Source organism: Eptatretus burgeri, chromosome 10 (assembly GCF_056783735.1).
Source record: "Eptatretus burgeri isolate ZD-2024b chromosome 10, Ebu_testis_v1, whole genome shotgun sequence".
Classification (NCBI taxonomy): domain Eukaryota; kingdom Metazoa; phylum Chordata; class Myxini; order Myxiniformes; family Myxinidae; genus Eptatretus; species Eptatretus burgeri.
In genome coordinates this window covers 30,433,878-30,456,074 of record NC_140970.1, presented here as the reverse complement: position 1 = coordinate 30,456,074, position 22,197 = coordinate 30,433,878, and the positions used below count along the sequence as shown (strand labels likewise).

General features: G+C 48.0%; 2 protein-coding genes across 3 annotated transcripts in view; both read left to right on the top strand.

Annotated features, from left to right (window-relative positions):
- Window positions 1-7,096, top strand: part of PUS3 (pseudouridine synthase 3) — a 50,508-nt gene extending 43,412 nt beyond the window's left edge. For both annotated transcript variants that reach the window (XM_085897690.1, XM_085897691.1), the window contains exons 4-6: window positions 923-1,836; window positions 2,029-2,204; window positions 6,397-7,096. In XM_085897690.1, coding sequence (XP_085753816.1) covers window positions 923-1,836; window positions 2,029-2,204; window positions 6,397-6,644 — 1,338 coding nt within the window. In that variant the 3' untranslated portion in view covers window positions 6,645-7,096. The remainder of the gene's footprint in view (window positions 1-922; window positions 1,837-2,028; window positions 2,205-6,396) is intronic.
- Window positions 7,097-15,550: 8,454 nt separating this feature from the next.
- The window catches only part of LOC147018208 (uncharacterized), a 239,752-nt gene continuing 233,105 nt past the window's right edge, over window positions 15,551-22,197 (top strand). Inside the window, exon 1 of the mRNA XM_085897698.1 lies at window positions 15,551-19,764. Within this exon, the coding sequence (XP_085753824.1) occupies window positions 16,518-18,026 (1,509 nt within the window). The 5' untranslated portion in view covers window positions 15,551-16,517 and the 3' untranslated portion in view covers window positions 18,027-19,764. The remainder of the gene's footprint in view (window positions 19,765-22,197) is intronic.

Here is a 22,197-nt window from a genome sequence, read left to right as displayed (position 1 = left end):
GACAGACAGACAGCTAGACAGACATAGAGGAGGGAGGGGGGGGAGAGGAGGAAAAAAAAAAGAGAGTGATGTGTTATGCTTAATGACTGAACACAAATAAATAAATAAAAATCTCATGTCAGAATAGCTGTACACACAATGACACAACAGAGTTTGTAATGTTAACCACTGGCACATCTGCAAAAAATTTTGATATCCCAGTTCCAGAAAAGTTGTGGGAACATTAACCAAAAGGATGGACTGAAAACATGGAAGTACCACTCACGTACAACCTAATGATCCCATCGAGTGTGAACCTAGAAAACAAAGCCTTGCGACCAGATATCATACTTAGGTTCAAAAAAGAGAGAAGAAGGCATTGCTAAGTCAGGTGTTAATACAAGTGATTTTGGACGAAACAATGCAGAAATCAATAAAATGACCAAATACCAAGAAGACCTCAAGAATGAAGTGAAAATATCCTGGAAGCTGAAGAATGCCAAAGTTGTACCAGTGATAATTGGAGCTACGGGAATGATGACAAAGAACCTCACAATGATATTAAAAACCATCCCTGGGAATATTATTACAAACGAACTACAGTTGGAAGCTGCCCGAGGCTCAGCAATGATTATGAAGAGAGTCCTCAGCACTTAACTTTGAGAACAGAAAACTACACGGCTTGATCCATGAATCATGCATGACCCCTTATCGAAATGAAGGTGGATACTTTGAGCCCACCCTGATAGGACTCCATTCCACATTCTGAAACTCACATATGAAGATAACACACACCACACACACCACACACACCACACACACACACACTGCCTTTTATTAGATAATTTTACCTGTTGTATCCATTTAGTTATATTTATTCTCTTTTCACCTTGATTCTTCTGCCCCAACCCTCCCCCCCCCCCATTTTTTTCTTATCACGCAGGTTCTCCCCCATGATATCCGGATTTTGTCCTGGGCTCCCGTGCCTCCAGAATTCAATGCTCGGTTTAGTTGTCTCTCCCGTACATACCGGTATGTGTTCCCCAGAGGTCAATTGGATGTTCACAGGATGGCTGCTGCGGCACAACTCTTCGAAGGCACTCATGATTTTCGGAACTTCTGTCGGCCCGATATAGGAGGTCGTAAGAATTTGGGGGAAGACGGCGGACAGTTTTTTAAACGTACAATCTTGCGCGCTAAAATTTTTCCTCTTGAAACAGAGGTTGACAAAGAGATTGGTGAAAACATAGGGGGAGTTAAAAAGACGAGTCCTGTCATTGACCAAGTCGACCATGGAAGAAGAGACCTCGAGGCCACTTTAGGATGTGAGAGCAGCAAGTTAAATGATCTTGGATGTGATGCACAGAATGAGGAGCTTGAGAGGGTAGTTGATGAAACTATACAAAAATCGAAACTGCTTGAGAAAACAAAACCTATTCGAGACAAAATGCCTGACAACTTCCTAATGAATGAGACGGATGGCACTTTAAAGAAGTCGTTTCCTGGTGAAGAATTCAGGAGTATGAGGAAGGGACACTTGCAAGAAGAAGGTGATGGGTTTGGTGAAATGGAGGTGGAAACTGGCGATGACGTGACTGGCCTTCCTGAGAAATTGCAGAGTGGAAAAAGCTCGGAAGGACAGGAGCTAAAAGTGGAAGATGACGGTCAACGGAGAGGTGGTCTTTCCTCTCTCGGGTTTGACCTCTTCGTGTTTGAGGTTCGCGGGTATGCCTTTCTCTATCACCAAGTGCGCTGCATGATGGCAATTTTGCTCCATGTGGGCTCGAGGCACGAGGACCCGTCTGTGGTGTCAAAGCTGCTCGACGTGGAGGAAAATCCAAGAAAGCCACAATACACGTGAGTTGGTGTCAGTACAAGGCAAATGCGATAATGATGGTGTTTTGGGTCTCTGTTCTTGCTTTGAAGAATCGCTCTCGTCTGAAAGGTCGTTTCGCCTTCCTTCGAGGCATGCCTCTCTCGACATTTGGTTCCTTGTCTCCTGCCTGTGCTGCCCCTCTCCTTTAACTCCCTTTTTACCTTCCTCTACAGCATGGCACCTGATTCTCATCTTATTCTTCACTCGTGTGAGTTTGAGTCGCTCGAGTGGCAGGATGACGCCAACCATTTGGAGTACCTCATTGGTCATTTCCAACGGTTATGGACTGAACAAGCAACACGCTGTGCTTTGATTGGCCAGATGCTGCTGGGCTTGGGAGAGACCCAAGGTATGATATTAAACATGAAGTGCGAATGTTTTGTTCAATTAACGATTTGCAATAAGTGTTGTGAATAAAATTATCTTTAACTTTTCCAGAAAAAAATATTTTTCATTGTAGATTTTTGGATTTATTTTGCGCAAGAAAAGTTTTAACAAGGCAATTACATACGTGTATAAAGTACGTACAATTAGAATGTTGAATACGTTTGTACAAGATACACAGAAATTAAGGCACTGTCAACTTGTACAGCTGCCCAGCAAGTCCAGGCTCAGGGCTGACATTTCAACCTGAGAGTGGATTTCATCTGGGGCTGTGCAGGCATTGTTCCATTAAGTACCCTCGCAAGGACAAATTGATGGTGGGGTGGAGGGGTTCGGGGAAAAGGACGTCACCTGACCCCCTTGAGACCCGTTGTTGCACCTTTGGTATTGTAACTTCATGAGAGTTAACTTCATAGCTGTTGTTGAAAAGTTATTTTATAAAATATAAACCTTTTAAACTGTTCCTCGAAGAGTGCTAGAAGTTGATATGAAAAGTGGAAAACATTTTTGTGAAATGCTGGTTACATCCATTTAAAGAGCAGCAAAATAGTAAGGCGTTAAGATTATCCTAATTGGTCTGACGTGTATAGTTTTGGGATGAGGTGTAAATGAAAGGTGCTGTGTGGGTTAGTCCAAAGGTTGTCTGAACATTTTAAAATCTCATCAGAAGACAGGAAAACTGGTGGAACGACCATATACTTAATGTAAAAAAAGATAGCTGGTTGATGTCGAGATGCAGAGTTAAGGTAAATGTGAACGTTCGTGTAAAGCCTTCATCTCTCACGTCGATGCACACACAACGGACTCCTGTTCTTTAAATATCTGTCCATCCATCCATCCATCCATCCATTGGGACCATATTCTGTGCAGAGCGTTGGTGCTGCTTAAGCAGTGTCCTAGGCCATTGGACACAATCCTGGACGGGTCGCCACTCCAACACAGGATGCCAGCATGCTGGCACTCATTTTGCTGACCTCAGAAGGATGACAGGCAGAGTCAACCCAACCTGGTATTGATTCAACAGCCAAGTGGGATTTGAACTCAGGATCCTCAAATCCCAAGCCCACCACTACAACCATTAAGCCAACACCAGGCATAAATATCAATCTCTACTAATAAGTGTCAGTGTGTCATTCAGTCTGTCCGTCCGTCTCCTCCATAACTCCAAAACCATGAAACCGAGCAGCCCCAAACTTTGCATGTATAGTAAGGGAACTCCAAGGTGGAGTATGAATGAAAATTGGTTGTTTTAGTTAATTAAACTCCTTCCCACCATTCTCACCCCTCCCTCTCTCGCTCGCCCTCTGTAACTCGCCCACTGTAACTGCTCTCTCCCACCCATCTCGTCCGCTCTCTCTCCCGCCCGTCTTGCCTGCCCTCTCTCCCGCCCGTTTCGCCCGCCCGTCTCGCCTGCGCTCTTTCCCGCCCGCCTTCTCTCCCGCCCGTCTCGCCCGCCCTCTCTCCCGCCCATCTCGCCCGCCCATCTCATCCGCCCTCTCTCCCACCCGTCTCGCCCGCGCTCTCTCCCACCCGTCTCGCTCGCCCTCTCTCCCACCTATCTCGCTCGCCCTCTCTCTCACCCCTCTCTTAATATTCCCTTCAGCGAAAGGTTGTATTTGCTAGTAATAATAAATATCAGTCAGTCCGTCATCATCATCATTGTTTTACGGCCGTTTCCATGCTTGCATGTGTAAGAAGTGGTTCACCTAATGGCTGCTTTCCAGGCTGCACGATCCCTTGTTCGGCCTTAACTCTAAAATAGTATCTCAGCAAGACATTCCATGTTTTCCTCAGACAGCCTTTAGCTCTCCTTCCATTCACATTCATGTTTATACACCTCTTCACACAGATGCCCGCCCCCATCCTTTCCACATGTCCGAACCATCTCAACCTACCCCTACGCATAACCTCACTAATGCTTTCTATACCTAACTTATCTCTTAATTCCACTTTTGGTTTCCTATCGTTCAGTGTCGCATTCCACATCCACCTCACCATTCTCATTTCATTTCGTTCACACCTCCGTTCATCCTCCTTTTTGATCACCCATGTTTCACTGCCATATAACAACTCCTTGATAAAGGATAATTAAATGAGACCATCCGTGTGTCTCCATAATTCCAAAACCATGAAACCTAGTGGCCTCAAACTTTGTATGCATACCAAGGGAACTCCAAGGGAGTGCATGAATGAAAGTTGGGGGTTTGGGTTAGTAAACACCCCTTTTGAAGATTAATGTTAATGAAATTAACGACCTTATTTAATTATCCTTTCTCAAGGCTTTATCCTTGGTCAGTCCACTCTCCCTCACTGGGGTATTAATTTGCTATTTATTTTTTGACCTGCTCACCATTGCCTTGACTTGGATCAGGCCGCAATGGTTGCTTCATGATAAAGCGCTCAAAAAATTTTTTTCCCCACTTTCCTCGCTCATATCATCAAATGCCTGATCTTCATACCTCTGATTCGCTGGATACATTGCAATGCTTATAATTGCCCAGTCACCAGTGTTGGTGCCTTTATTTCATTTTCACACATACCATAAGCTCGAAAATTTCTGAACCTGAGCTGAATTTCAAAATTTAAACTGCAGAATTGACCTAAGCAGCAGTTCCGCCTGCTGAAAGAAAGTGTTCCTTTATCCAATGAGGACATTGTTTCACATTTCAGGTGTCTCTGGGTGGAGATTGTCAAAACCAATCGCTTGCCAAGCCTGTCGTTCCTTATCAAGCATTTTGTTGGAGTGCTTGCTTGAGTTTTTAATAGTGGTGGGCGGATCGATTCCAAAGTACTCGATTACAACCAATGAATCCAAAGGAATCGAGTCGTGAACCGAAATCGACGTCGATTCCGAGTAATTCCAACTTCAGAGGAAGAAGCTTAAATATATGTTTTTTTTTCGTCCCTGTTGGGCATGTTCCAATTACACATGGCATGGTAATGTATCGACTGAAAAGGAAAACACCCGTGGAGCATCTCGTTTGCAATATACCAGCAAAAGCAACTCACTTGCAAACTAAACACGCACAAATTAAAAGGAACGAGGGTGTGTTCTTTTTAAATGAATGCCAAGGCATTTAGAGTTGGCCGGCAAAGCAGGCTGATTCCTTTGCTCATGGATGGGAAGGCAATACATTGACTGATAAAGTTTTGACAACATATTGTTCAAAAGGTCCAGAAGTGCAGTTTGGAACTATTTTGGGAAGGTTAAAGAAGACGGTCCAAATGTTGCATGGTCACTGTTCAATAGACCTTGCTCATCACTGCAATAAGTCCAATATGCTAAAACTTTTGAAAATAAATAAAAATACACTGGTTTGTGTTTGGAAATCCAAGCCCCTTTAAGAGCACATTTATTGGTGTAATATTTTGGCACTTGATAAATCTTAATCATTATGCTTCAGCTTTGATGTCAAAGTTCCTGAAATTCAATTTGAATCTTTAAAAAAAAAAAAAAATCCCCCCAAGTCTTTTGGAAAACTAAACTGCTTTGTAGGTAAATTGTGGGATTTCCATACTCCATTGATTCAAACACACTCAAGTCGAGATATGTACATACTGCGGGTCCGTTGGTGGATCTTCACGAGAGTGGTTTCTTTTGATTCCACTGATGCTCGTCAGGAAAGCACTCAGGAATCCGAAACTCTGTCGTGCTGAGGCGATAGGCCAGGTGCAGTGATACTTTGTGAGGATTAAGGGCTGAACGTCTCTCAGCCGGAATTTGTGCTGTAAAAGGACAATCAATGGAAGAGCACCTGGCACACCATTGAGGTGATAACAGCCAGTTTGCCAAGAGATCAAAGGCTGGTGAAGTGTCCGGTTGTGTCTAGGTCGTAGAGGCCAAGTGAATGCTCTTACTCGTCATAACGCCATCATAACTGTGATGTTACCAGGCTGGCTTCATGTTAAACAGAAAAAAAAAACATTGATGGGGAGAGCCGACTACCAGAGTCGAAAGCAATGGAAAGTTGTTCCATGCAATACATTTTCTTAACTCTCAACGCTTGCTCCCCGCATTATTTTATCGTTCACGTGTTGTGTAGGCTAAATTTTCACATCACTCAGCCACAATACAGCTTCGATCACATGAGTAAGTTGTGTACATGTATAAATGTTCACATGAGTTGTGTACCTAAACTGTACATTGACGTGTGCAGTGAGACACCAGGACAAAGGGTTGATGGAGACCCGATCGGCTACTCACCGACCCCTGCTGTCCCGCCCACTCGGCCCATCGATCCCAGATCGAATACGACACCATGCCAAGCGTAGGCGGTTGGAAAAGGACCAATATTCTGCAGGGGATGACGAACAATGGGTTGAAGGTGGTGAGGAAGAGGATGAGGATGAGAGCGAGGGCAAGGGTGAGGGTAATGTACAGGATTCTAGGCTTCTTGACCAATAGTTTTTTTTTTTTTTAATTTAAATTTGACTATTTGAAAGTGGTCACCTTAAAACTGGCCTTGCCAGCGGGTCATTCACATTCCTGTACTGGCTTGCATCTCAAGGTTGCACCATTGGCTTTGTGATGATGTACTTTTACCATCAATGAAGCTCCTGGAATAATTGTACTGATGCCTCATGTTCCCATCTTCGCACTGCCGATGGCATGTGCATTGCAAACGTGGTATTCTGTTAATCTTTTTGGTGAACTGTGACCTTAACCCGATATCCATTTACCCCTGCTGGAGTTTTTGCTTTCATTTTGACACTGACCGTGTCGATACCATGTCCGTTGCATTTGGCAGGCTTATCACACCAGGGATCTTCTCTTCCCCACACCAAAAGAAAACTGTAGTTTTTGGTCAGAAATGTAATGTTGTCATTTTTATTTAAATAAAAAGAAATGCAGCTTAATATCTTTTCCTTATTTTCGTTTTTTTCTTTCCATAAACTGATGCGTATGATGGATTTGAACAACAAAAAGTCAATAACAGTGTGATTTTTTTTCACATGGCAAACGACATGCAGATCACGTTTTGAGCATCAGCGCTCTGGCAGAAAAACAACTACAACGGCATTCGGTGGAGCGCATACCTCCGCCAGGCTGAAAGGTTTACATTTTGTATCCCACCGACAGGCCGGATCTGGATCCAGACCTCAACCAAAATGTAATCAGCTGGTTGTTGTCACATACCCATCTTGTCCACCAATTTTTGTCATAACCCGTCCACAACGTTTTGAAATATCGTGCTATATATAGTTTTTGGCCCCATCTTTCAATGGTGAAGAATCACTTAAAAAAAAAAATTAAAATCAGGATTAGGATCTTCACCAAAATATAATCAATTTGTCCTCGTCACACACCCAACCTCTCCACCAAGTTTTGTCCGAATACGTCCCCAGCTTTTTGAGATATCCTGCTCACAGACAGACAGACAGACAGACAGACGGGTGGAAACATAACGTCCATCCACCTTCAGTGGAGGAGGTAAAAAGGGGCAGACCAGCACGTTACTTCCCAGAGACGAGTATTCTGATTGGTATTTATGATATTCTCCATCATTAGGCGTGGTAAATAAAAATATCGGTGCGTATCTTGTCCTCACGTCAGTCTGGTATTTGCGTACCGCCTCAGTGGTACGTGCAATGCACCTCACTACTACAAATGATGTATAAAAAAAAAATCTGCTCTCCTACAAGCCTCGATCTCTCTAAATATAAAAGCAAATGTCATTGGTTCTTTGTGATGTATTTTGTTGTTTGTAAACCTTGTGAATCTCCAAACATTGCGGAGATTTTGAATCGATTATAATTTATGCAGAACCTACATTTATTGCATCGTCCTCGCACCATCTCTCCTTTTCACGCTCTGTCCCCTCCCCCCTTGTTAGGCTTCTGTAGAGTGCATGTGGTCTGCCAGTAACCCCCTTATGGTGAAACTACCTAAATCCAGGATCACTGCTCACCTCCACTCATTTGTTCCTCCTTTTTCCCCACGTATGAAACCAAATTCCTCAGTCGCTTCATTCTCATTCTTCCCTCCAAGGCTTCACAAACAGTTGTTCACAACAATCTCAGATCATCCCGCATCCACAACCATATTTTCTACCCTCATAGACCCTCCCAAATCCCACCTCCTTCAAGGTTTCCAGTTTTTCCTTCCACTTTTGTGATTGAGAGTTTGTGGCTGTCCATCTTGTTCATCCCCTGTGTCCTCCCCTTTGCTCTTTCTTCCCCACATCCCTTCTTTCTCCAAGTTCCATCTATTTTGGCCCTTCACCCTGCTGATGATATCTCCCTCTCCCCCCCTCCCCCAACCTTCTCTTTCTATTGTTGTGTCCTGATCCCTTCTGTGTTCTAGTTCCTCTACGAGCCTCGACACTGTTTACCAAAAAAACATCAAAAGATAATTATCTGTGGCTCTTGATCATGTGGTTGCCTTATGAAAGCCATGTGGGGGGCTATACAAAAAGCTGCCTGTTTTATTTGCCCACTTGATAAACATTTTTTGCACAAATTTTGTTTCGATGAACATGACATCCACCTCCCTGACCTCGTACCTTTGTGTCCCCCCCCACCCCATAATTTATCAGGTTAATGCACTTTTACCAGTTGAAGCACACAGCACTTTGGCAATACAGTTCAGTAGTTTCATTTTGCAGCCCCTGTCTCTGCAGCATGGCCTCGACTATCAACGGTTGTGCCCTAACGACTTCAATGTGCGTCGGTCTCTCGTGGCCGGCCATCTGGACTGGAGTTTTTCCGAGGAGATGATGAAATCATTTGTGAGTTATGGTTTCTGCTGTGTTGCTGTGCACGTTTTCCTATGGTGTACATCGTTTAGTTGTTGAATACATTGAGGTGTACCGAGTGTACCGTTGCAGTTGTTAATGGTGCTGGACATGACACCCAGTTGAGCTCAATTAGCATCTTTGTATGCTCCAGCCGGTGGCCTTTTGTGTCCCATCCGCTTCCACCTTTTCTTTTTGGTAATATTGACAAACTATTAACTCTGCCATTTTCATTTTCTCAAACACTTGGCCAACACTTTTTTGTTCCTTGTGGAGGATCTCTAAGTCTTACTCACGTTGTTGTTCTTGTGGAATTTTTTGTTTCAGAGCCTACAGTTTTCTTCGAAACTTCCTGAAACTTGGCGTATATATGTAAAAATACCCTGTGCAGACAGTAACCATCTCCGATTTTGAAAATTCCTCCGAGAAAAAAAAGTTATGACGTCAAAATATTTCCGCTAATGGAAATCGCCAAAAAATTATCTCCAAAACTAGGCAAGATTTTTGAATTATGTTTGCGGGAATCGAACAGGGCATTAGCAGAGATGAATTACCGCACATATGATACATCACTAAGACGTCATATCAATTTTTATGACGTCATTCCTATTTTTTGACATTTTTTGTTTCACAACCCAGAGTTTTCATCGGATCTTCGTGAAACTTGCCATGTATATGCAGAAAGCCCACGCGCAGACAGTAACCATCTCCCATTTTGGAAATTCTTCCTAGAAAAAAAAGTTGACGTCATAATATCGCCGCTAATGGAAATCGCCTATACCATTATCTCCGAAACTAGGCAAGCTGTTTGAATTTTGTTTGCGGGAATCAAGCCGGGCATTAGCACAGATAATTTATCACAAACCTGATACATCACAATGACGTCATATTCGTTTTTATGACGTCATCATTAAGAGGACGAGGATCTTAGCTGATTTGAGCTTGTTTATGCAGTACCAACTACCTAACAGGTGAGTCCTTGAAAATATTTGTCAAAATGATTGAGAATTTTAATAATGCAGCAGATGCCCCCCCCCCCCAATGTGGAGGGTGAGGGTTATTTTGTTTCCAGGGTGATTGATGTTCATACAAGGTAACGGACTGGAAGAGATCATATGCCATATCCACAGCTTGTTAATAGTGTGGTCTTTGTCATGAGGAAAAACTAATTTTGATACCATCCCACTCCCTCCTCCTCATTCAGACGTGGTGGTGCTGTTTTTTGAGACCTATGAAGTCTCTGAGTACATTTACAGCATCCTCTTGTCCTGGAAAAACGTTTTTCTGTCTTGGAAAAAACAAATCCCATAAACCTGAACGTCTGAATCAATGGAGAATGTAACAAGTAGACCCACTGGCAAATAAATGATTACCTTTGCCACCCAAGGTGGACCGGGGTTATGTTTTTCACCTGTGTCTGTCTCTGTTGGTAAACAGGATATCAAAAAGTTGTGGACAGATTCGGAAGTAATTTAGTGGAGAGGTTATGTGTGTGACGAGGAAGAATTGATTCAATTTTGGTGATTATCCGGATCTGGATCCAGCTATACTACTAGAATTTTAAAAAGTGATTCTTCACCATTGAGAGACGGGGCCAAAATGATATATTGTTACGAATTTGGGAATTCGATTGCACACAACATTCAGGTTCCTTTAGTCAGCTATGTCGATAAGTGCTTGTTCCCTAGATAGCTCACCTTCCATTGTTTAAATGTTCAGAAATCGATTAGATGCGCTGCGGATCGATTTAATAGTTAGGGAACGAACAATGGAGACATCCCTCCCCCCTCTTCTGCGAAGAGCAAGAAGAATCCTGCCGTCCCGTGACTCATGATGTCAACAACTCCCTCCCACCCGTGGCTGAGCGGGGGGTGGAGCACGAGGGCGTGAGTCAAGAGTCACGCCGGGAGCGGGGGAAGGGCGGGAGAAGGATAAGAGGAGATCTTTTCTTTGTTCGGGAGTTGGAGTAGTAAGCTTTTTGCTTCGGCAGAGAGTAGTCATTCAGCAGACCGTCGGCTCCTGTTTGGCTTGGGTTAGGGTTGAGGCCTTCGGAAGCTTTTTGCTTCGGCTGGCTCAGTGAGCTTCGGCTGTGGCCTGGCTCGGGAGGAGGCTTTTTGCTTTGGTGGTTCAGTGGGCCTTCGGCTTCTGTTTGGCTCGGGAGAGCTTTTTGCTTCGAGCTGCTTTGTTTGGAAGAGAGTTGAGCTGGTCGCTCGGCTCGAGCTGCGAGTGGTGGCTTCTTCTTCTTGGTTCGTGGAGCTCTTTGTTCTCCATTTTGGTTCCCGGCTTGGTGCGACTCATCGACCTCTTCTTGGAGGTGGTTCCTTGGGGGAAGCGGCGCATCGACGGGAAGGATCGGCGCCTCGTCTCACCAGCACATGTTGAGAAGCGCGGGAGGATTCACGGTAGCTCGGGAAGGTTCAGCGCCTTGTCTCACCAGCACGTGTTGAGAAGCGCGGGAGGATTCGCGGGAGCTTGGGAAGGATCGCGGCTCACGGCGATTGGATCCAGCTTGCTCTCGCTGGAGCCCGGGTCCGAACAACTTGAAGACCACACGAGGTGGAGAGGTTCGATATAGGTTCTGGGTTTCAGCTCACTTGTCCTCCGATCTGGAGCCCGTTATTAAAGGCCTCTGCCACCACCGGCGTTGATCCGGAAAGCTGTGACTGGATTGTCCGTTCGGTGGGCAAAGTGACTGCTATTGGTTAGACGCGGTCGTTCGCACGCTGGCGGGCGGAAATCTACAACAATATATATATATATATATATATATATATATATATATATATATATATATATATATATATATATATATATATATATATATATATATATATATATATATATAAAACTTGTGGACGGATTCTGATGAAACTTGGGGTACACACGTTGGGTGTGTGACAAGGAAGAATTGATTCAATTTTGGTGAAGATCCGGATCTGGATGCGGCTACTAGAATTTTAAAGTGAGTCTTCACCGTTGAGAGATAGCACAGTATCTCAAAATCAAAGTGCACAATTGGTAGAAAAATATATACAAATACATTTTTTTTGCATCAAAGTGTACAAGTGGTTACACTGAAAATGACCCTTCTGATATCACAGCTCACACCAACATTCACTTGGACATCGTAAAGTTCCGGCCTCGTGACGTCACACGGATCCTGCAGAAGCTCGACATAAATAAGGCATCCGGACCTGACGCAATTGGAAATAGAGTTCTCAAAGAGTGTGCATCAGTCTTTGCCATACCTTTTGCCAAACTGTTTCGTTTCTGCTTTAGCCGTGACCACTTCCCTTTCTCCTGGAAGATAGCCAGCCAATGTAGTGCCAGTGCATGAGAAGAACTCTTGCTCTGTTCCAGACAACTACAGGCCCATTAGTCTCCTAAGCTGCATGAGCAAGGTTATGGAGAGAGTCGTCAACACCACACTGAGGAAGTTCCGTCCTAGTTACTCAGCCTCCAATATATATATATATATATATATATATATATATATATATATATATATATATATATATATATATATATATATACATCTTCTTCTTCTTCCTCTTTCGGCTTGCTCCCGCTAGGGGTCGCCACAGCGGACCAACTGTCTCGTTTTGTTGTCCGCATAATGATTTGGCATAGGTTTTTACGCCGGATGCCCTTCCTGACGCAACCCTGGTCGCCTCTTACGAGACACAGGGATATGGTACACCTATTCTAACCGGGGCATACACCGGGCCCAGTACAACTGGTGCTCATTTCGCCGACCTCGGAAGGATGGCAGGCTGAGTCAACCCCCTGGTGTTTTCGACTTGGTATATATATATATATATATATATATATATATATATATATATATATATATATATATATATATATATATTTGCGGATTCGCGCCCGTCGGCGTGCGAACGGCCACGTAACTCGAATCGCGGCACGTCGCCCACCGGACGGACAATCCAGTCGTGACCCTCTCGGACTAACGCCGGGAACTAGTCACGGGTGGACCTTTCGGCCTCACCACGATCGTGCCAATCGGCCCCCCGCGTGGGATAGGGTTGCTCGCCAAATTCGACCTACCTAAGTACCCACACGGAGGGTAGACCGGGCGATCGCACCTCGCCGCAGGTCGACTTCGGACACGGGCCACTTTAAGCGACCCGTTCCGTACTATCGGGATAACCGAGCGGTGTTATCGTCGGCCTCAACGGTTCGATTAATTATCGGGCGTTTTAGCCCAGGACCAACCCTTTACGTGAAGTAAGATGGAGATTCAATAAAGGAAAAGACGAAGCGAAGCGGGAAAACAGTTCAACATAAAGCACATTTATTTCACGATGAACGGAAAGCACACATATACAATTACACCAAAAGCAAATGTAAAAGAAGAAGAAACACAATATTACACAAAAAGCAAATATAAAAGAGAAACACAATGCAGATCTATTACCGACTACGCGAGCACACAGCAACACTTATGCAGTTTTACTTCACAGACGGCGCCGACAACACATATACCCAAAGCAAAAGAAAAGGACCACCCTCAAGGATGAGGCGGGCCTGGGGCCGAGACCGCGTCGGGCCTACCCGTCTGGTGATGAGCCGCAAAATGGCGCTGGCGCCCCGACTCCGCGGGCCTCGCTGGGACTGCCTGGTATGGGGTGGGGACGGGGACCCCTTCTCGCACTATCTCAGCGCGGGGGGAAACAGGAGGGGGTTGTTGATGCTCGGGGGGAAGGAGGATATCTCCCTGTCTCGGGTCCCGCGACGAGCGTCTCCACCACGACCTCAGTCGCGCCGCCGGCCTCTCCCTCCGCAGCTCCCCGACTCCGACACGAGCACCCCCTCGACCGCCTTCGCCGCCGCCACCTCTCCACAGCTCCGTCCTCTTCACTCTGACTACTACCACTTCTTCCCAGCTCCACCGACAACTCCTCACTGCGAACTGCCTTGACTGACGAACGCAGCCGTTTATATCCCCCGTGGCCTCGCTCCTTCACCTTTGACCCTTTACCTCCGACCCTTCACCTCTAACTGGCTCCCCATTGGACCGAGGAAAAGTGGGCGTGAATGCTTTTTGATCCATGAATTTGCATATAGCGACCACACTCCAACGTACCTGGAGGCGGGGCCAAATCGCCCCACGCTCACCGATAGGACGGAACAGAAGTGGGCGTAAGTCGTTTTTGATCCGTTTTCTTCGGAAAGGCCGGCGCTTTTGCACCCCTGCTCGGTGCGCGCCCTGCACGAGTCCAGTATCGGTGCCCACAAGCAGCGTGGGAATGACGGTGATGCGATGGTTGCGAGGGCGAGTTGTGACGGTAAAGGTCGTGGCTGTTGTTGTGAAGCGGCGTTGCGGTTGGTGGTTGTTGTGTGATGGCTGTTGAGACGTGGTTGGTGGTGGTAGTAATGGCGGCTGGTCCAAAATAAAGATAGTAAAAGAAAAACGGCTATCGAGAAGGGTCGCAGCCCGCATGAATGACATTTATTCCCTCTAAACAACGGGTTTGGGCCTAACTACACATATACTTAGAGATATCTCACCTAAGGGACCTGAATGGTGGTTTGCGAATTTCGTCAACCACAACTATATATATATATATATATATATATATATATATATATATATATATATATATATATATATATATATATACATATATATATACATATATATATATATACATATTGTTGTGGTTACCAGATTCGCAAACCACCATTCAGGTCCCTTAGGTGAGGTATCTCGGTAAGTACATGTGTAGTTAGGCCCGAACCCGTTGTCTAGTGGGAATACATGTCATTTATACGTGCTGCGACTCTTTAGGATAGCCGTTTTCTTTACTATCTTTATTTTGGACCAATCGCCACCATCACAACCACAACATCAACCACCGACCACAACGCCGCTTCACCACAACCGCCACGACCTTCCCGTCACACCTCGCCACCGTAGCATCGCCACCGTTCTTGCCCCGCTGTGGGTACCGGTGTTGGACTCATGCAGAACGCGCGTCGAACAGCGTGTACAAAATCACGGATTTTCTGCTTCAAAAACGGATCAAAAACGACACACGCCCACTTTTTGCCGTCCAATCGGTGAGCGAGGGGCGATTTGGCCCCGCCTCCAGAACGATCGATATATGCAAATTTGTGGATCAAAAAGCCTTCACGCCCACTTTTTCTCGGGCCAATGGGGAGCGAGGTGAAAGGTCAAAGGGAGGGGTCAAAGGCGAAGTTACGGGGGATAAAGGACGGTGTTCGTCAGTCAGAGTCGGAACGAGAGAAGGAGCAGAACGAGGTCGGAGAGTCAAGAAGAGGAGAGTCGGAAGCAGAGGGTCAAGACTTCGCGGGCGGTGGAGCTGCTCGTCGTGTGCGTTGGAGTCGGAACGGAGGGGACGGAGCTGTGGAAAGGCGGCGACACCAGACGAGGGGTGCTCGCGTCGTGCAGGAAGCTGCACCCGAAGGAGGCCGACAGCGCGACCTGGCCGAGGTGGAGACGCTCGTCGCATATAATAAAGATCCTCTATACCCCGAGCATCAGCAACCCCTCCTGTTTCCCCCCGCGCTGAGATAGTGCGACCAAGGGGGCCCCGTTCCCACCCCCAGCCAGGCACTGTCCACGAGGCCCGCGGGTTGCGGGGCCATCGCCGCTCCGCGTCTCATCACCAGACGGGTAGGCCCGACCCGGTCTCGGCCCCAGGCCTACCTCATTCTTGGGGGATTTCTTTTCCTTGGTTTTGGGTATGTGTTGTCGGCGCCGTCTGTGAAGTAGAATTGTATAAGTGTTGCCGTGTGCTCGGTAGTCGGTATTAGCTCTGCACTGTGTTTTCACTTTTATGTTTGCTTTTTGTGTAAATGGAATTGTGTTTTCTTTTTTTGTGTGCATTTGGTGGAATTGTATTTGTGTGCTTTCCGTTCGTCGCGAATAAATGTGCTTTATTGTTGAACTGTTCTCCCGCTTCGCTTCGTCTTTTCCTCCATTGAATCCCCATCTTGCTTCACGTAAAGGGTTGGTAGTGGGCTGAATACGCCCGATAATTAATCGAACCGTCGAGGTCGACGATAACACCGCTCGGTTATTCTGATAGTACAGAACGGGTCGCTTAAGTGGCCCGTGTCCGAAGTCGACCTGCGGCGAGGTGCGATCGCCCGGTCTACCCTCCGCGTGGGTACTTAGGTAGTTCGAATTTGGCGAGCAACCCTATCCCACGCGGGGGCTGATTGGCTCGATCGCGGTGAGACCGAAGGTCCACCCGTGACTGGTTCCCGGCGTTAGTCCGAGAGGGTCACGACTGGATTGTCCGTCCGGTGGGCGACGTGCCGCGATTCGAGTTACGTGGCCGTCGCACGCCGGCGGGCGCGAAGACCGCAACACTGGTGTCAGGTCGTGCGATACAAATTCATCGCCCTCCTCGCGGCACTGGTATCGGAGAACAGGAAAACAGGCTCTCCTGTCTCCGGCTAAATTCACGGGAATCGGTCCAGGGGTGAGAGAAGCGACCCCCGATTCCCTCCAAATTACGAGCGAGCGAAATTAACCCTTCACGAGAAGCAAGATGGCGTCTCAAGGCGAGCGGGTGCCGGGTGGATTAGGTATGTGTAATAGTAATGTAGAATCCATGGCTCAGGACGAGATCACCGTGCAAGAGAAACCCGTACCAGAAGGTTGGGAAAGGCATCGATGCCGTTCATCTGGTCGGTTTTTTTATTATAACCCCACCGCTAAATGTAGTCAGTGGGAGTGGCCAGGGCAGGTGACAATACAGCACGTTATGGAACTCGTGCAGAGCATAATTGACGGAATGAAAGAAGGGAACAACGAAATGAAGAGAAATACGCAACAAATGGAAAATAAAAAAATGGATGGAAACGCACTCGAAGCGAAAAACCAATTAAAAGAAAGCCAGGAGGAGACAGAGGAGGGATTGAAGGTCGAAACGGTGGAGTGTGAGAAAAGACTTCAAGACATGACGAAGAGAGTTGATAAGCTGGGACTGGAGGGAAAAACGGAGACAGAGGAACTGGGAAGACGGGTAGAAAACCACAAGCGCAAGCCGGAAGAACAGTTCGAAGCCAAAGCAAGGTCGGAGGGTGCGGAGATGAGAAAAGAATTGGAAAAGAAAGTTTCTGAGTTACAGAAACACCAAAACAAAGAGAGGGAACTACAAAACGAACTGAGAGTGTTAAAAGAGGAAAGGAAGAGAACGGAAAATGAAACTTTAAGAAACCACACTGTACAGATCGAACAGCTGGAAGCGAAGGCCAGACTAAAGAATGAGGAACAAGAAAGAGTAATGAAGGAAGAACGAATGAGACAGGAGAAAGAAATCAGTCAGTTGAAAGAAATGACGAGATTGCAGAAGGAGGAACAAGAAAGACAGTGGAATAGAAAACTGAAAGAGTATGAATTTGAAACTGAACGACAAAAGGAAAAAAATAGGTTTGAATACGAGGAGAAAGTAAAGGAGCAAGGAATGAAGCAGGAAGGAGAAATCAGGAGATTGAAGGACACAACGAGATTGGAGAGGGAAGAACGAGAGGAACAATGGAATAGAAAACAAAAAGAACATGAATCTGAGGTTGACCAATTGGAAGAAAAGCTGAGGCTGGAGTACGAGATAGACAAAGAACAGCGAATGAAACACAAACAGGAGATTAACCAAATGAAGAAAACCATGAAACTGGAGAAGGAAGGACAGGAGATGAAACGAGGAAGAGTAATGAGACAGCAGCGAATGAAACACAAAAAGGAGATTAACCAAATGAAGCAAACCATGAAACTGGAGAAGGAAGGGCAGGAGAGGAAACGAGGAAGAGTCGTGAGAGAACAGCGAATGAAACACAGGAAGGAAATGAGCCAATTGAAAGAAACGATGAGATTGGAAAACAAAGAGCAGGAGGAACAGTGGGAAAGAAAACAACAACTCTATGAGTGTGAAATTGAACAACTAAAACGGAGGGAGAACGAACAGCTAATGGGGCTCAGAGAGAAAGAACGACTCAGATGGGAAAGGAAAAGGAACCAGGAAGAGACAGAAAAAGGAACCAGGAGAGAAAATGTATAGAGACACGGGAGACAGACAAAATAGAGGAGAGACAATACGATGAAGACGGGGTAAGTGACGCACACACACACACGGAGGTAGTGGAGGATAATGGGGGTGAGCTCGCGGAGCGTGAAGGGACCCAGTGCGAGCACCTGGATGGCCTCCTTCAGGAACGAGGGGAGGGAGTATGCCCCCTTGAGGCGAGTCACGACCAGGTGGGTTCGGTCGTGCTTTGCGAGGTCGAGGGGAGAGGTGCTGTGGACAGGTGCTTGGAGAGCTTGGGGGGTATAGAGGCCCCGGAGACCCTTGTGGGGATACGAATCCCCAGTGTAGTTGTCCCTGTGTGTGTGGTGCAAGGCGTGAGTGCGTCCCCGTGTGTGGAAGCGACCCCGTGTGTGGGTGGTGTGGTGGCGATGGAGCCAGAGTACGTGCTTCCCAGCACGCCGTGCGTGGGTGAGGCACCGTGTGTGAGTGAGGCCGTGTGTGTGAGTGAAACGGCCAGTATGAGTGAGGCACCACGTGTGAGTGGTGTGGTGGCGATTGTGCCGGTGTACGTGCTTCCCAGCACACGGTGTATGGATGAGGCACCGCGGTTGAGTGCCCCCGCGTGTATGAGTGAGGGACGTTGTGTGGAAGAGACCGCGTGTGTGAGTGTCGCCGTGTGTATGAGTGAGGTACCGCGGGTGAGTGCCCCCGCGTGTATGAGTGAGGCACGGTGTGTGGATGAGGCACAGCGGTTGAGTGCCCTCGCGTGCGTGGGTGAGGCACCGCGGGTGAGTGCCCCCGCGCGAGTGAATGGAGCACCACGTGTGAGTAGTATGGTTTGTGTGAGTAGTGAGGCACGCGTGAGTGAACGGCCGTGTGCAAGGTCGCTGTGTGCCAGGGAGACCGTGTGTGTGAGAGAGCGGTATGAGAGGGAGATGTCGGTTGGCATGCGGGAGCACGCAGCCGCGTCTCCCCGTGTGAATGTGATGGAGTGGACTGTGTGCGTCGTGACACGCAGGTGTGCGTGGGTTGAATGGCGACGACGAAGGCGACAGAAGAAAGAAAGCCGGGTAGCGGCTGTAGCTATTTCGGAGACCGTGCCGGGTTCACCCAGCAGTGAGCACGCGGTTCGTGCTGTGCAACGCACGAGACCGCCACGTGCTCGCTTGCGAGAGTGAAGTCCCGGTCCGGAAACGCACGCGGTGGATTTGCCGATCCCGCGGACGGACAAAGTTTAGGCAGGACTACGGATTTGGACCGGACGGGTTCTCCACGCGATCGTGTGTGTTAGGCTCCAACGGGCAAAGCACATGTGTTCGCGTGGGGAACCCCTCGAGACGTGGGGCTTGTGTTTTTTTTTGCGCACGGTGACGTCATGGCTGCACGTGTGGTTGGAATCCGGCAGGAGGGGTATCCCGGCCGGATGGTACCGTCCAAGGAGGGACGAGGTACACGTGCAGCTGCATGACGTCACGGGCAGGTGTAAAGTGCGCGAGCTCTGAGTTGCCGCGCAGGTGCTGCGCATGGAAAAAAAGAAGGAGCAAGCCTCACTTTCGGGTGTACAGGATTCCTGGGCAAGGGGTGAAAGACCCCCTTACCTGGGCACAGGATGGAAACTAGTTAGGGGGAAGGGTTAGCTTAGTTAGACCGACTTCATGGGGCAGGGGTAAGTCCTCATGGAGTCCGTGGAATGGATTAGTTAGAGGGATTGTAGCCAGATTTAGGTTGGGAAATAAAATGAATTTTTGAGTTAGGAGACAGTGACAGACTTGTGAATATGTAGTGGGGACGTAGCTTAGCTACGTAGTGTTAAAAGGAACGTGCTGTAGTTTAAGGGACGACGTGGGAGCACGAGTTAGTTAGGGGATGTAGTTAGAAGAATGGCAGAGTTCAGCGGTGTGTGTGTTGAAGAGTTGTGGGTTGTGAGGTGAGTACATGTGCTTGGTGAATGAGTGAGGCCAGCGGGTCTGTGTGAGTGGAGCGAATGGGGAATGCATGGTGCGATGAGTGATTGGGGGGAGGAGTGACTCCCGCCCAAGGGACCCCCGGGGTCAGTGTAGAGTGAGTTAGCTGGGTTAGTCAAATTGAAAAATGGAGGTCGTTTTGCTGTTGGTGGGAATGTAGGCTCGAAACCCATTTGGAGGGGTGCAGGAGCCCTGTTGACGGGCTTGGGAGCGTGGCTGCGAAAGGTGAGTATCGCTGAGTGGGTACCCCGGGCACCAGGCTAGTCGGCCGCGGTAGGCCAAGGGCCCATGGGGGGCCGGGATAGCGTAGTGGGCACGGGTGCGCCTGCTTGGTGCGGGGGCCCGGGGCGCCATTAGCCGCGTGGGCAGTGTAGTGGGCACGGGTGACCCTCGGAAAGGGACCCGGGAGGCCGGCCTGCCACGTGTGCGTTTCAGGGGAGGTGCCATGGGGGCACTCCCGGTGTTAGGGAGCTGGTAGGCTCGGAGGCAGTGTAGTGCCCGGCGGTGCCATAGCGGGAGATTCGGCAGAGGGTCGTGCCTGCCAAAGGGAGCCACGTGTCCCAGCCAGGAGACCGTGTGAGGGCACGGAGAGAAAATTGGGGGGCGAGGCCCGAAATTGTGAGGACACCAACACAGGCGACGGGAATCTGGGTTGTTAGAACCAATAGTTTAAGCGAGAGGCGCTTGTTGAAAGCCCCGGGGTAGTTTAACTGTTAAATGGTTAGGGTAGATTAGGAGATGTACCCCTCCGCACCATCCATCCCCTCGCTGTCGTTGTGGGCCGCTGGACCCACTTTGGGTTAGATCGCCGAACTCTGGGGAGGCCATTCTGAGGCTTCGTTGGGCCTCGACACAGGACGTTAGCTCTCCCTTATTCCCCTCCGGGAAGGGAACGTAGGGGTTGGGAGTAGGCTAGGTGACAGGATAGGTTAGCCGAACAAGGACGATAAAGGGGGTTAGGGGACGATTTATCGTGGGGGAGTAAAAATAAAAACAACAAAAAAATAAGTTGGGGCTAAATTGGGGTTTGACAAATTAAGGGAGTGGGTATGTACAGTGACAGGCAAAGGCGATAGGTGGGAGGGAGACAGGTAGGTAGGTCCGAGCCCGCCTTCCAAGTGGCCAGCACCACCGCACTCCCTCCACCAACCTCCATTGAACGGCAAAGGCTGGCCAACTTCATCGGCTGGCCGTGTTTTTCTTCAAGGCGGAGGCCGGCCAACTTCATCGGCAGCTGTGTGCTGCAAGGCCTGTGCCGGCCAGTTCATCTGCTGGCTGTTTTTCTTCGAGGTCTGTGCCGGCCTGGTTCTGCGGGCTGTGTTTGCCTGCAGCGGCCTTCTTCTGCGGGCTGTGTTTGCCTGCAGCGGCCTTCTTCTGCGGGCTGTGTTTGCCTGCTTGCCTTTGCCATGCCATGCCCACTGCCCACGTTCACCAGCCCCGTTCAATTTTTGCTTTGCCCCCCCCTGTTCATTTCCATGTGCGCCAGGATCAGAAAGCAACAGTTTGCAAGCTGCGAGAACTGCCCTGTTGGCAGCTACAACACGGGCCTGCAGTGGCGGCCCGTGCACCGTGTTTGCGTTCACTGCATTCAGTTCAAACCGTTCATGCATCCATTCGTTGTGTTCATTGCGTGTGCCACTTGAGCTGGCACGGAGACTGCGTTGTGCAGCCCATGCACCGTTGTGGTTCACTGCGTTCAGTTCAAAAGGGAGGCCTTGGACTGCGTGTGAGCAGCCAGCCACGTTCCCTGTCACCTGCATTGTTTGAGTCAGAGACTGCATGCGGGCAGCCTGGCTCCCTGCTAACTGCTTTTCTTTTGCAGAGTTCATTGATCCTGGGCCATGGTTTAGTGTAAAATTTGTAAGTTAAGGTTAAGATGTACTGTACATATGAGTGCGCCCCCGGCATGTATGTCTTAGCGCCGGCAATTTTATTTAAGTCGTCCGTATGAGTGAGTTTGTTTAGATAGTTACGCAGCCCTCAGGTTATTTATTTTGGGGACACGAATACCATGAATGTCGCACTCAGGGATCCGTAGGTAAAGTGTACTAGGGGAAAACTACACATGATGGCACACGAAAATTTGACGACTCGGGACGAGTCTGTAAAAAGGGAAGGGGGTAGTGTTGTGGTTACCAGATTCGCAAACCACCATTCAGGTCCCTTAGGTGAGGTATCTCGGTAAGTACATGTGTAGTTAGGCCCGAACCCGTTGTCTAGTGGGAATACATGTCATTTAT